This window comes from Helicoverpa armigera, chromosome 27 (assembly GCF_030705265.1).
Source record: "Helicoverpa armigera isolate CAAS_96S chromosome 27, ASM3070526v1, whole genome shotgun sequence".
Classification (NCBI taxonomy): Eukaryota; Metazoa; Arthropoda; class Insecta; order Lepidoptera; family Noctuidae; genus Helicoverpa; species Helicoverpa armigera.
In genome coordinates this window covers 5,668,045-5,682,924 of record NC_087146.1, presented here as the reverse complement: position 1 = coordinate 5,682,924, position 14,880 = coordinate 5,668,045, and the positions used below count along the sequence as shown (strand labels likewise).

The 14,880-nt window shown below is 39.9% G+C and overlaps 1 protein-coding gene across 2 annotated transcripts; it reads left to right on the top strand.

The window, feature by feature from the left end:
- Positions 1-189: 189 nt before the first annotated feature.
- On the top strand, positions 190-8,792 carry LOC110369620 (uncharacterized). 2 transcript variants are annotated; one of them, XM_049843966.2, is made up of 5 exons: positions 190-428; positions 1,017-1,267; positions 1,574-1,693; positions 1,957-8,074; positions 8,439-8,615. In XM_049843966.2, the coding sequence occupies exons 1-5, from the start codon at positions 332-334 to the stop codon at positions 8,465-8,467; spliced, it is 6,615 nt and encodes a 2,204-aa protein (XP_049699923.2). In that variant the 5' UTR covers positions 190-331; the 3' UTR covers positions 8,468-8,615. The 2 variants fall into 2 exon arrangements, with proteins under 2 accessions (XP_049699923.2, XP_049699914.2); XM_049843957.2 differs by having other exon boundaries at positions 1,957-8,792.
- The last annotated feature ends 6,088 nt before the right edge of the window (positions 8,793-14,880 follow it).

Sequence of the window (14,880 nt, the reverse complement as noted above, 5' to 3'; positions counted from 1 at the left end):
CAAAAATCATCAAATGATCATCCCGCTGTGGGTCAGCAGCGGTGAGGGAGTGTCAGACTATTACTGGGCTTTATCGAGCTTTCATGATACTGCGTTAAAATAAAAACTCTTCACAAAAAATCTATGATCACACCCATACTTTTTGACCATTCACAGAATTTTGGCAGAAAAAAAATCTTCTGTCAAAAAACAAACAGGGCCGCCGTGGGCCCCTCAATATTTTATAAAAAATTAAAATCCAAAAAAAAACCTTCACGAATTTAGAGGTGATGTATCGGGAAGTTATATTATGACCTATTAGGTGGCCTGGCAGAAGTGACAGCGGAGTGCCATGGCACTATCTGAAGAAGTTATAGCCTTGGTACACGACTTGTCCAGCGCGGGGGTAGCTGTCACTCTGATTGGTGCACCGACTAGGAATCCTGAAGGTATGAAAAAGAACAAGAACATAAAAGTATGAATATAGACTGCACTCCTGCGGTGACCAGGGGAGATTTGCATCATTGTGGAAATTATATGCTTAGCATTTCATTTGGTCAGCTCTTCTTGGGCATAGCATTGTTCATGACTATATCATTAGTGCATTCTGACTTGGTATTTTTGGCAACCAGAAATGCCAAACATGTAAATCCGAGCGACGCATTCGCTACTTTCTCATAGAAATATAAAAGTTTGTGCCTTTATTCTAGTTTATACTATAACGTATTATTCTCTAAGCTAGGTATTTGTTTGACCACATGGCGCGACTGCCAAGCTGACCTCCTCAACCCGATTCTCCCTGGTAAGCTTGGTTGTCAGAGCTCTGACTTCTAGTAATTAGTATCAAAGATATTCTAATGCCAGCCGAGACGAACTAACGTGCCTTCCGAAACTTGCAACAGCTCATCCTGACAAATGGGCACCTCCAGCTTTTCACGGACTTACCCTGCTGAGCATTAGTTTTATGATCGATGGATCCGTGGGACTGTCACCTTACCCAGGAGTATAGTAATAACTCTTCAATCAATTTCCCGCAGCTTCAAAATCAGAGCATTCAAAACTAAGTCAGTCAGACTGCAATTCAAACGACCCAACGAGAGAAATACCTAGTGACGACGCAAGCATTTCCCAAGATAGAGACGGTAAGAAGCAGAAGTACAGCTCTATGTCTGCAGAAGTATGTCCAACAAGAGATAGAGAAATACTACAGAAGAAATTGGGAAAGAAGGTTGATGTCAGATATATGAATGAGATAAAAAGCATCAAAGATAGGATTAAGCAATCGCTCGTAAGTGTCTGTGATAAATATGTTTTATTTCACGACAGCATGGAAGCCATTTTTGTGTGAGTTTGAAATTCAGCCTCCCATAAAAACAAAAGAGGTTCAGCGTGAATATTTGCTCTCGCTGCTGAAGTGAGAAGTTGTGTGCCACACGAGAGCAAAGTTTTAGCACCTCCTGCCTCTCGATTCACTCAGGATTTTACACTATGTAATATCACTCGTTGCTCGAGTCCCAAAATCTGCCACTTTGCTCTTTGCTCACTTGTTACACAACAAATAACTATTTATCATTCGCCATGGCTATTGTTTCAGACCTGCAACCAGGAGCAATGCCCAGCAATCCAGGAGAGGTTGACCCAACACCAGCTTGAGCATCATAGGAGGACGATCGATTACGCTTGCGGCACCCGCATGAGGATTAGGGATCAAGCTGTAAGTTAGCCTGGGCTATTATGTAGCTGTCTTTATGACAAACTTTACATGTTACTGGTCCTTGAGCACCCTTCTTCGTCAGCGTAATAAGTAGTCTATACCCTTTCTCAGACCCTAGACTATCTAGGTACATACCAAAAATTTTAATCGGATCAGTAATTTTGACATGACAGACAAAGTTACTTTCTTTTTATTTATAATATTAGTAAGGTTTGCATTAAAAGCAAAATACTGTCTTTTGCATAGTTCTTTTATGTCTCCAGATCAACGTCTCCCCGACACTTTCAAGAATGAGGCTACCCAAATTCACTTTACCCTTAAATGAGGAGGGACGCACAGTTCAGACTGATATAACGCTGAATGACTTCAGCCCAAACCGTTTCTCTAGCCCTAAATCAATCAACAAAATAACCAGTGACTTTGCAAGTTCCGAAATACCACTACGAAAAACCGAAACCAGAGAAGTACTGCCAAAAAGGAACTTTTATAAAGAACATTTACAAAATGAAATATTGAACTGGCTACATCATGTTCCCATGTTTTATTCACTTAATTTTACTACTAAAGATATTAAAGAAAACATCGTCAACAATTTAGCAGAAAAAATTAATACACTATCGGTTGACGCCCGCGATGCTAACTATGAATTAAAGACGAAAATTGAAATTGAGAATTGCCTGAGTAGACTACCAATGTGGCTACACGGGTCCAAACAAGACCAACAACTATTCAAAGAAGGTTTAAGAGAAAAACTGTGGAATAAAATACAAGGACTCAATGAAAACTTCTTAGGAATTAAATACGAAAAATCTGTAGGATTTGACAATGAATTGAAAAACATCAAATCAAACGAATCTTATGAAAAGGAAGTGATTGACTGGTCTTCAAGGCTTGTTTTAGATCCTGACAATACTGTCAACAAACGAAAAGTCGCGGAACTAATCATGAAAAGACTATCTCCATTGCTAAAAATACCACTTCATACTACAAGTTATAAGCTAATTTTAAAAGGAGAAATAATTGATATTTTAGATGATTTACCGTTATGTCTATCGTGCCCAAGATACAGAACTGTGCATTTAAATAGATTTGCTGAAGAACTTGCCAACAGACTACTAAGTATACAAATAAAACGGGAGTCATTAGGACATAGAAAACCTGGAGCAGAAACTTCTGTTTGCCATCAATACGTTAGTCAAGTATTGGGCCTACCAATACCTAAATCGATTTGTAATTTAAAAGAACTTATATCGAATCGAGTCGGTGAATGCTTAGACAAAGTACCGGTATGTCACCGAAATGACCTGAAATCTGAAATCTGTTTAACATTCTTGGATTCTTCGAATCGTCTTCGTACAGGCGATGATATAAGTATCAAAGATGAAATTTGTCAATATTTACGAGACACGGGGAAACTTGCTGAGGATAAAACACTTAATGTAGCCAAAATGATAATCAGACAGGTAAAAGAGGTTTTAAAAGAGGCAAGAAACTCTACTACTACCAGCTTTGATTCCGTCATGCCACAACTTTCGGGGACAATATCAGTATATAGGTGGGGATCAAATCAGCCTGCGGCAACATCTACTCCGAAAAAGCCAAGCATTAAAGAAATACCCAAGCTAAGCGCCGAAGAAAGAGCTTACATGGATAAAGTAGCATATGAAATCCGAAAATGGATGGTTACATTACCAGTACAATTCAATGAGAATAATGAGTTCAAGGAAACTGCTATCTACGACTTGGCAGGCGATATTATGGACCATTTAAAAATGGAACAACTTGCACCAGAAACATTTACTGAAAAAGATAAATACCAAAACTACATTATGTACAGATGGTTGTACAAATTTAACATCTTTGATGAATTTAATATACGAGCCGAAGCTAAACCTTTTATAGCAGAATTCTTGAAGCAGTTAAGGTTAATTCCAGTACCAAAGTTGACATTTTCTCAACATGGTACTCGTCAAGCCATGGAGAACATAAAACACATGGAAACTGAACACGGTTGGGAAGAAGACTTTGTACCAAAAGGCATTGATGTTCTGGAAGATCAGATATCAGTATGGATGAATGAACAACCTTCAGAAATTTACGTTCATATAGATAAAGCTAAGCGAGATAAACAAATCCACGAATTAGCTCTGCGTCTTCAAGATCGTCTGCGCAATAAAAGCCCTGGATATGAAATACACAACGACATCAAACAATGGCTCGATGGAGTCGTAGTTCCAGTAGAAAAGGAACACATCGGTTTATTGTCCGAGAATCTTAAAGAGAAAATTATTCATGTACCTCAAGATCGAACTTTAGAGGCCAGACACGAGGAAAGAAAACGTGAGATGGCTGCGAAAATAGCAGCAAAACTACAAATGAGATCAGGCTCAAATCCAGTGGAACAAAAAGTGGGTAACTTAGGAAACATAGAAGGAGATCCCGATAGAATAATAAGAGAGTTTATTTCAAAATACATAGAGCATTACTATGACATTGATGATCCAATGGCAAGAGGCGCTTTTGCTCATTTACTCATAACTGAACTAAGAAAATTAGCTCCAGTTATTAGAGAAGAAGTTTACGAAAATTTTGAGAGACAGATATCACACGAGAACTTTAGATCAGGGAAATTGAAGAATGAATTAGAATACATTAAGACATTATCAGACTGGCTTAGGGCCATACCAATAGAAGCGTCTTATAATAGCCCCACTAACAGAGACCGTATTGACTTTATAAACGATCTCGCTAAGAATATACTAGAAATAGAAGAGCAGAGGAATGCGAACCCTGATGCAATGGAGTACAACTACCTCATGGCATCGATGATACTCCAAAGTATGCATACATACGGGCTACCAGTACTACCTGAACACAGAGATAATACGCCGTTAATGGTGGAGCAATTAATGCAGAAACTTGTGCAAATTAGAACAGCTCAGGCGCTTAATGCGTCTCCCCTTGTAAGTGCACCACTGTCATCAGATGACCGATTCTTAAGTCAATCCTCAAACATAAGCGACATAAAAGAACAGGATCTAAACGAGTTCATAAACGATTATATTCGCGTTAATGGTAGAGAAATAGCAGACGATGAAGTTAAGTTAGAAGCCTATACAGCACGTTTGATGAAAGAAATACAAAAACTGGTCGAAGAAGGCATTGATCCCCAAAAATTAACTAAAGCCCAAGTCTATGAAAAGTTTGCCAGAGTTTCTATTCCAACAGAAGAATGTGTTAAACGATATTGCCTAGAAATCCACTACGTCAAAGAAATAACAGATTGGTTGAAAAATCTTCCTTTACTACCAATAAAGCACCAATTTTATTTAGAAGAAGAAAGAATAAAAATGATAAGTGAATTAGCTGAGAAGATGTGTGATACTGACGCTTACAGAAAAGAACACCCAAATGACAAAACTGCTGATAAACTGTTAGATAATTATATCACTAATTGGATATCAAGGTTACCGCTAGATAAAACCAAAGTGATCAATCGACCAATCCTCATCGAACAGTTGATGAGTAGGTTAGACCGAAGTAAAACTGATCCAGTATTGCGTGTAGTCGAGCAAGAAACAAACGTGGTCATAACAAAATCCCTAAATAGCGCTGATGATAACAAAACAATTACAACTAATGGACATACACCAAGAAATAGCACTGGTGATTACAAAACAAGTTCAATGAATGTACAAAAACCAAGAAATAGCGCTGATAGTTACAAAACAAGTACAATGAATCTCCAAAAACCAAAAAATAGTGCTGATAGTTATAAAACAAGTACAAATAATCTCCAAAAATTAAGAAATAGCTCTGATGATAACAAAAACAGTACAACTTATGTCCATAAATCAAGAAATAGCTCAGATGATTACAAAACAAGTACAACCAGTCTCCAAAAACTAAGAAAATTTGTTGGAAAAGCAGTAAGTAATGAAAGTGTGACTTCTAAAGGAAGTAAAGACTCTAAGACTCCAGCAGAAATAATAGTTGAAGCCATAGAAAACTGGTCAAACAAGTTACCAATAAAGGGAGATAACAATGAAGAAATCAAGATGATGAAGGAAAGTATAGCTAGGAGATTATACCAAAAAACCGGTGAACTAAATGTTGATCCTTTAATCTTTAACGACGACTTACTTTACCGAGAAATGTTAGGAGATGAAATAGACACACAGTTGGAAAATGTACCACAAAATCCTGAATTGCAGATGGATAGAGAAAAGTTAAAAGATGGGTTATTGAAAACTATAATGGAAACCAACAAAATTATGAAGGAAAAGTCAGCAGGTGACAACTACAGGCATAAATTGGAAACTACTATTGATGCTTCGATTCCACACCCCGTTCAATCTATACAAACATATGACCCAGGATTTGAAATGTACAAAAATCATTTAGCCGACATGTTCATATTAGAGAACTTTGACCACGCAAACAATGACGTCAAAGCAACTTATGAAAAAAGAATCAGACATGAAATTGATAAACATTTCGTAAGCGCACAAAATAAGAATGCTCTACCTTTGACAAGAGACGAGATTTACAATGAAATTTACAGTGTCCTGTTCAAAGTTCCAATGCCTAATGAAAGTTCAGTAATTGATGAAGTTGAACAAATCAAAACAAGATGTATCATAGATGAGTGGTATCAAGAATTACCTGTACTGCCAACCGATAATATAAACGAGCTGCTGGAAAGAGACAAAATTCTCTCCACACTTGCAAAGAGAATACACGAAACAGAAAAGCGACTTTCTAAAGATGAATCAACGCATAGAGAAATAGTCAAATGGCTTGAAAAGATTCCTCTATTACCAGAAAATATAGGAAGAGACGTCTATGCAAATCAATTGCAGGATGCCTTGAAATCAAGTGCCTCTTCCAGAAAGTATGTTCCTTCAGACCCGAAAGCAGTTAAAGGAAAAAGCAAGAAAGAGAAGAAGGAGAAGAAGGAGAAAAAGTTATCCAAGGATGGCAATTTAAGTCAAATACCTGGACCCAGTGCTGCTCTTCAGTCAAAATCAACCACTGCGAAGCCCTGTCTGCTAGTCAGTCCGATGGTGCACAAGAAACCGGGAGATATAATAGTCGAAGTGGTAGAAGAGTGGTGTAATCAATTGCCACTAATATCATCTGAGGAAAACAACAAAGCTATCAGAGACAACATATCAACTAGAATTATAATTCAAATAAGTGAATTAAATATGGACGCAGAAATATTTAATGACGATGTTGTATACGACGAGCTATTAGATGAAGAAATAGAAAACGTACTGATTAATCTTCCTGTGGATTCTAACTTTGATATAAGTAAACCGGCAAGAAAGCAACAACTCAAAGATGTAATAAAATCTATTAAACCACTCATCAAGGAAGAAAAGGCGAAGCACGACTACAAAGAAGAACTAAATAATACGGTACTTTCTATTTTGAAGGCACCTCAAGATACATCAGCTGACAAAACAGATTTATTCAACAAACTGAAAGATGAAATCGTTGAAAACTTTGTACAATACAATTATAATAAAAATGATGAGGAAGGTAGACAACTTTATAAAGACCAAGTACATGATGCTGTCGTTAAATATTGTATAGAAGTGCGAGAAAAAGGGACGGAGGAAGACGTAGATCCGTTAGTAAAAAGAAATCAATTATTATGCGAATTGGAGAAAATACCAGTTCCTAGAGAAGCATTAAAAGATGAAGTAGCAGAAATCAAAATGAGAACTGAAGTGGCAGAATTTTTACGAGAACAATCTATTCCTGAAGGGAAAACTGTAGAAAAGATGAGGAAACACCTCGCCAAACGATTAAATGACATCGAAAAATCAGGGTATACTCCATCCAATGAAAAGAAAATGAAAGCTGATATAAGTAGGTGTCTGCAAAAACTGAATAGTGCTGCGAGTCCAGAAACGGTTGACGATTTCGTAAATAAGCTGAAAAACAATGAAAAAGAAAGGAAGATCCCTCCGATTACTAATAGTCAAGCTGAACATTTGAACCAATGTCCTGGTGTCTCTGTACCTATCCAAGTAGCAAACAGGTCTATGTTTGTAGCTGCTCCACAAGGAATACCTCAACACAGAGGCTTTCAACTAAGAAAAGACAATATATTCTCTAACATACCGCGAAGTGAGGAGCATTGGCATTCACTAACAGAAACACCGTACAAAACGTCAGATGCCAGTTATAACACTGCCTATTACAAAGATTACGAACTCGAAAGCCAACTATGGAGTTCACAAGCAACTCACCCTTTTGACCAATGTTTGGGCCAATCTGACGAGAACTTCGACGACTTTGAAGGTGGAAACCTATTGAGCCCTTCTTTAACTCCAAATATACAGAGGCCGGGACGTCCAATTACTTCGGGTAAGTCTATAATAAGTCCTTCTGCATCATTTGGACGGCCAAGTTGCCAACCCAGTCAGAGATCCATAGGCAAGGGCAAACAACAAGCTCAGGGTCCCCGTAGCGGAATAAGAAACGTAACATCTGGTTCGTCGCTGTCACGACCGAGTTTCGGCCAAATTGCAACTCCCCGACAAGTGGCTCAAAGCCCTTTTAGAATACAGACCCCTAACCAGCAGCATTTGGCGTCTCGAAGCGATGTTACTCCTGATTCCTTATTCCAAGCGAAAGTTTCCAAACACACACCTCTCGGTCGTCCGTTACCTATAACCGTTGTTGAACCAGTACGTATACCTACTTCAGCTCCCTCCATGCATCCTCGTAGGTCTCATGCAAATCCAGAGGATGCAGTGATCTCAAGTCCTCCAGGTACTCCGAAGAAGACAGGAGGACGTCTGGGCGACTGGAGGCCTCGAGGCTTCGATATCTATGAGGAAGAAGAAATATGTATTTGTGAAAGATGCACGAAAAGGGATTGCAGAGGACTGCCATTCTATATGCTGGCAATGGAACAGTACTTTGAAGACAATTTCGGTATTCCGATGTGGTTAAGCATGCGTTTCCCCGAATGCTTTTATTACTAAAATTATTATTTTACGATGTTACCTCGTTTTATTGCAAGAATTAAAGATTTGAATAATTCGTTAGCCACATCTTGTTCAAACTATTGCGAGTTTTGAATGCAATAAATCACAAAAATCAGAGGTGTTTATTTCTTGCCTGCTAAAACTATTATTCATCTGTTTACACTTAGTATTGGGCGTATCTACTAGGCGTTATGAGTAAAGAATTTGAAATCGGTCGATAAAAATATACAACCCAAACAAATTATCGGCCTACTAAAAGTTTAACGTGTACGGATAATCTTATGCACAAGTATGAATACAGGATAAAATACAAGAATCAATCATTACCTTCCATTTTATATTTACGTTAGTTAACTTCATTACGATTCTCGCCGCAGGTTGTTATTGGTTAGCACGTGTGCCTAGAATTTTCAGTTTTTTCAAGTGTTTTAGTGACCTTTTGTGACTTATTGTTGTGTTTGTGTGTTGTCTTTGTGTTCGTTACCAGTGTTGTACTGTTGTTTCGGTAAATAACTAGTTTTAATTAGCGATGGATCGCAATAAACCTCCCGATCCCGATCCTCCCGACATCTCTGCATATGCTCCCCTTTCCCCTAACTATCCATTATCCCAATTCGCCGATGTTGCTTGCAGCATCGCGGACTCCCAGAACTTATCTGCCTCGAATGCCAGGAAACGCTCCGGAGATGATGCAAACATTGTCGTGTCAACCCCACCACCGAAACAACAAAGGAATTTAGTTGGCCGCAGCAGGTACTCTGCTACAGATAAGGCACCGTTCATTGTCCACGTGTCTCGTTTGGAACCCCAGCCTAATGCCGGTACTTCTCTGCATCCAGTTACCTTTGGTATATTTCTCCAAAAACAGAATATAGTAAACATTGTCCGTGATGGAGTTAAAAAAGTTGGCAGGAACCGTGTTTCTGTGGAATTTAAATCCCCTCAGGATGCAAATGCATTTCTTATTAATAACATTCTTCCCAAGAACAGCTTTGTGGCCTCCATCCCTACGTTTAATATAACCCGCATGGGTGTTGTTACCGGTGTTCCTACTGATTTAACTGAAGAGGAAGCCCAAAGATACCTACAAGTCCCCTCAGGTTGCGGTGAAATTCTCAAAGTTCGTCGTATAAATAGGAAAATGATAATTGATGGAGTGACCGAATTTAAATCCACAGAAACATGTGTCCTTACCTTTGACGGTCAGGTGTTACCGCCAAGGGTGTTTTGCTGCTACACATCCCTCCCAGTCCAACAATATGTTTATCCCACCATCCAGTGCCGTAAGTGCTGCAGGTTTGGTCATGTGGAACTAGTGTGCCGGTCTAAACCCCGCTGCAGTAAATGCGGCCATGATCACCCTGGTGATGGTTGCAGCATTTCTGAGGCGGAGGCATTCTGTGTGCTTTGCTCGGGGAATCATTTTGCAAATAGCAAATCATGCCCGGAGCTGGGCAGACAGAAGGCCATTAAGACTGTTATGGCTGAGAAGTCCCTCTCTTATGCTGAGGCCAGCAAAACTGTCCCACTCGCTTCTCGCAACTATGCGAATGCTACAAAAGCAGTTCCCACCTCCACTCAGTCATACCGCAAAACCGTTTTCCTCAAGCCGAAGACCCATGCCCCTCTATCTCCCTCTTATGATAAAGCTGCTCATCAGCAAATTATTAACTCCCCTGCACCTTCACAGCCTGATGGCTGCGCTCTAAATAATCCATTCACCGGCAATAATGCTTCATCAATTATAGAAATTCTTATTAAACTCTTAACTACTATTGTATCCACTAATAATGCTGAAATACCGTCCAACGTTGCCTATCAACTAGTAAATCTCCTTTCAAAAATTAAAAATGGCGTCCCGTCAAATATTCCTACAATGGAATGTGAGGAGCGTGTGGCATAAGAAGCACGACCTCATATTCCTTCTTAATAAATTCAAGCCTTTGGCTTGCTCAATTGCTGAGACTTGGCTCACCCCGAGTCTCAGTTTTAATATACCACATTTTAATGTTCTCAGATGTGACAGATCTGATGGCTATGGAGGGTCGGCTCTCCTCGTTAATAATCGTGTTCCACTGTCGACCTTGGCACTTTCTGCTCTGGATGGTGATATGAATATAGTCGCAGGTAGAGTAGAAGGTATCACAGTTTTATCTGTCTATATCTCCCACCCACAGCACAGGTTCTTAGCTACTATTAGAGATATTCTGAACAACATTGTAGGACCCGTGCTTGTCATGGGTGATTTTAACTGTCACCATTTTAGATGGGGTTCCAATCGCTGTGATTCCTTTGGGGAAGGTTTGGTAGAAATCTTAGATGACCTAGACCTTTGCATCCTAAATGATGGTAGTCCTACTCGTAGATCCCTTCCCGGACAGCAAAAGAGTTGTGTAGACCTCACATTCTGTTCCGTAGAGTTGGCGGCATCAATTCATTGGCAATGTACTACCCTTACGCATGGTAGCGACCATTACCCCATTGTTATAACTTTTCTTAATAAAACTTATTTAGAGAAAACTTCTCCTCCACTATTGAAGTACAACTTGTCCAAACCCGATTGGTCGAGGTTTGCATCTTTACTGGAGGAGAAAATTAGTATGCTTCCAAATTTAACTTCAAGTTTCCAAGATTTTAATGGTCACTGCCATGCTAAGAACTGCTACGATGGCTTTATCTCGGCCATAATTTCAAGCGCAGACTCTATCTTTCCGTTGCGCAACTGTGCCAGAAACAAGATCCCGTCACCCCCATGGTGGGATCAAGAATGCACATCGGCTGTTAAAGAAAGGAAAGAGGCCGAAAAACAGTACAATGATGCGATGAATAGCGACAATCTTATACGGTACAGACGAGTGTTAGCTCAGTCTCGGCGTCTTCTTCACAAGAAGAAACGTCGAGGTTGGGTCAAGTTCTGCACTTCTCTGTCCCCTTCCACTCCCATATCAGCAGTATGGAAGAGCATTAATCGTTTTAGGCGAGGCTGCTCCCCATCTATCTCTTCCCCCATCACGCGAGAAACTGCTGAATCCTTTTTCGACAAAATTGCTCCAGCCTATGTTCCTTCTTCCTCAGAACTTCTGCTCCCGCCTGTTAATATTTTGAATGACCCCCTGGATGAACCTTTTTCATTGGAGGAACTTGATGCGGTATTACGTCATGTTAGGGATACCGCCCCTGGCATGGACGGCATACCGTATTCATTTGCAGCTCACTTCGGTTCTGATGCTAAACAATATTTTTTAGGAATTATAAATTATTGTTACCAATTTGGTTGGGTTCCTGACCAGTGGAAAATTCAGATAGTCATTCCTCTTTTGAAGCCCGGCAAGACTGCTGATGATCCGAATGGCCTTAGACCAATTGCGTTGTCCTCAGTTTTGGCCAAGTTACTTGAACATTTAATTAAAAACAGACTTGAGTGGTTGGTAGAGTCGAGGGATTTACTGCCGAGTAATCAGTTTGGCTTCAGAAAGGGGCTGAGTACCATGGACAGTGTGGCAATTCTGGTTACCGATATCCGTACAGCCTTTTCCAAAAATGAATCCGCTGTAGCCACTTTCCTTGACATATCTTCCGCATACGACAGCGTCCTTCTTCCAGTTCTCAGGCAAAAATTGCTACAGCTGAGGATTCCGGGTAAGATGGTTCAATGTATATGCGCTCTCCTCATGTCTCGCTTTTTGATGCTCAGAGTGCAGGGAGAGGTATTTGAGGTGAGACAGACGTGGAAGGGCCTTCCTCAAGGTTCAGTTTTAAGCCCTCTACTGTACAACCTGTACACAGCAGACATCGGCTCCTGCCTCAATTCTGACTGTCATCTTCTACAATACGCCGACGATCTGGTGTTGTATGTAGTCAATCCGTCAATTGCGGACGCTGCCTCATCTCTGTCTCTCCCTGGACTCTCTGCACACATGGCTTTTGGACCATGGCCTCCAATTATCTGCCCCAAAAAGCTCGGTAGTGATTTTCTCCCGAAAACTGCTGATCCCTCAGGTTTCCGTTAACATCCAAGGACAAGGCATCCCCATAGCGAAAAAAGCTAAATTTTTAGGCGTTTACTTAGATTCCAAATTATCCGGCATTCATCACATAAATTATTTAATTAAGAGATGCGAAAGGGCAATCTCCATTCTAAAAGCTCTCGCAGGTGTCTGGTGGGGGGCCCATCCCTTCACCATGAAATTAGTCTATAATGCCTTAGTCCGCAGTATCCTGGACTATGGATCACACCTTGTGATTCCAGGTAACAAAGGTGCCTTGGCCGGTTTAGATAGGATTCAGTCTCAATGCCTTCGTATCATCTCAGGTTGCATGAAGTCGTCGCCTATTAACGCCTTACAGGTCGAATGCGCTGAACCCCCCCTAGCCCTAAGACGGCAGTATCTCGCTTCCCGATTCCTATCCAGGGTTATTCCCAAGTCATCCCACCCTCTCATCCCAAAACTCAGAGAGCTTGACACCCTATGTCACAGTTCAAAGTATTGGGAACATAAAGAACTGCCCCTTTTCCTAAAAGCATTCCGATTTTTCCAAAATTTAGAATCCCTATTACATCACATCCCAGACTTCCCTTATTTAATTACTCCTATGAAGTTCTTTGCTTTACTCCTAAAATATTTTATAACATTGGCATATCTAAAAACTCCCCATCGGCAAATTCGGCCTTTAATGCGGTTTTGGGTGAACGATGGACTGGGTTTCAACGGTTCTTCACGGATGCTTCCAAATTTAATGGTGGTTACACTGGGGCCGCGGTTTATTATCAGAACTCGAAAATCATTCTTAAATTTAGATGTCCAAAGGAGTCTTCTATATTTACAGGCGAGTGCGTGGCATTATTGGAAGCTTGTCGCTTTATAGAGTCCCATGAGATCAACTTCGGAGTTATCTTTACTGACTCCCTTAGTTGTCTCCAAGCCCTATCCCAGAATTCCTTTCGAACTAAACTCCATTGTCCTATTGTCCTGGAAATTAAAAAGTCCCTTTACTCCTGCGCTAGGCAAGAAAAGTAGTCCACCTAGTTTGGATTCCCAGTCACTGCGGTATAAAGGGAAATGAATGTGCCGACGCCTTGGCCAAAGACGCATGCACATCTGAGTCGGCTGACCTTGCACACTTCTCCCTTCAAGGGCATGACCTACTAAACCTCCCTAAATTGAGTCTTGACACCTCGTGGCAGGAATGGTGGAATATCTCCAGCAAAAAGAAAGGCAGCTCCTATTACGCTATCCAACCGGTTGTAAAACCAAAACCGTGGTTCTCCCATTTTAAAAAATACCCCAAACAGGTTATTTCAGTCCTGTGCAGAATACGGATAGGTCATTGTTGCACTCCGGTCTTTTTGCGCAAAATTCGGGTGCAGGATTCGTCCCTCTGCGAGTGCGGACTGGATGAGGGTACCCTGGACCATATATTTTTTAACTGCCCTAATAACTCCTCTTTCGATTTATATGGTCGTCTCCAAAAACTCAAAATTCCTCTCCCTATTAATTTCCGTTCCCTCTTATCACACTCCTGTCCAGAACTGCTCCAGTTGCTGTTAATGTCTATTCATCGAAACAACATTAAACTATAAACTGTGGCCTATTTTAGGCTACAGTTAGGTTGTGGTATATTTTATATGTTATATGTTACTAACATTTTGTTGTTATTTTTATATATGTAAATGTATTTCTGTTTGTTTCAGTGTCGTCCTACTAACAAGTTAAAGTTACACAAGATCGGCTACAACAGCATCTTAAATTCCTTTTGTTTTTTGTTTCTTTTTTGTTTTTTTAATCACAAGCACGACTTGCTTCTCATTTCACTTGTCATTGGCAGAATCGTCGACATTGACATCGACACGGATTGCCATAAATAAAAATAGAATAGAATAGAATAGAATAGAACTTCATTACACTTTTCTACGAATTTCTTAATACACACACTGATAAACGTTCGCAACAGATTTTTTATTTACGCGCCAAGACGCTGTGTTGCAAAAAAATAAAAGCTTATTTGTCTATGGCTAGTTTAAAAAATTGCCAGTACCAATTATTATTATTTACGCTAGACTTTTACTGAACTGGGTTCGAAATATAGTTATATGTCAATGGTTCGAAATAAAAAATATATTCTATATCGAGAAATTACACAATTTAAATCGATAATTTCGGATACACAGTAAGGAATTTT

Excerpts from the sequence above, each read along its gene's own strand:
- LOC110369620 (XM_049843957.2), top strand. The coding sequence starts at position 332 with ATGGCACTATCTGAAGAAGTTATAGCCTTGGTACACGACTTGTCCAGC. Across the intron at positions 1,268-1,573 it reads ATAGGATTAAGCAATCGCTC|ACCTGCAACCAGGAGCAATG; the intron begins GTAAGTGTCTGT and ends CTATTGTTTCAG. Across the intron at positions 1,694-1,956 it reads TGAGGATTAGGGATCAAGCT|ATCAACGTCTCCCCGACACT; the intron begins GTAAGTTAGCCT and ends TTATGTCTCCAG.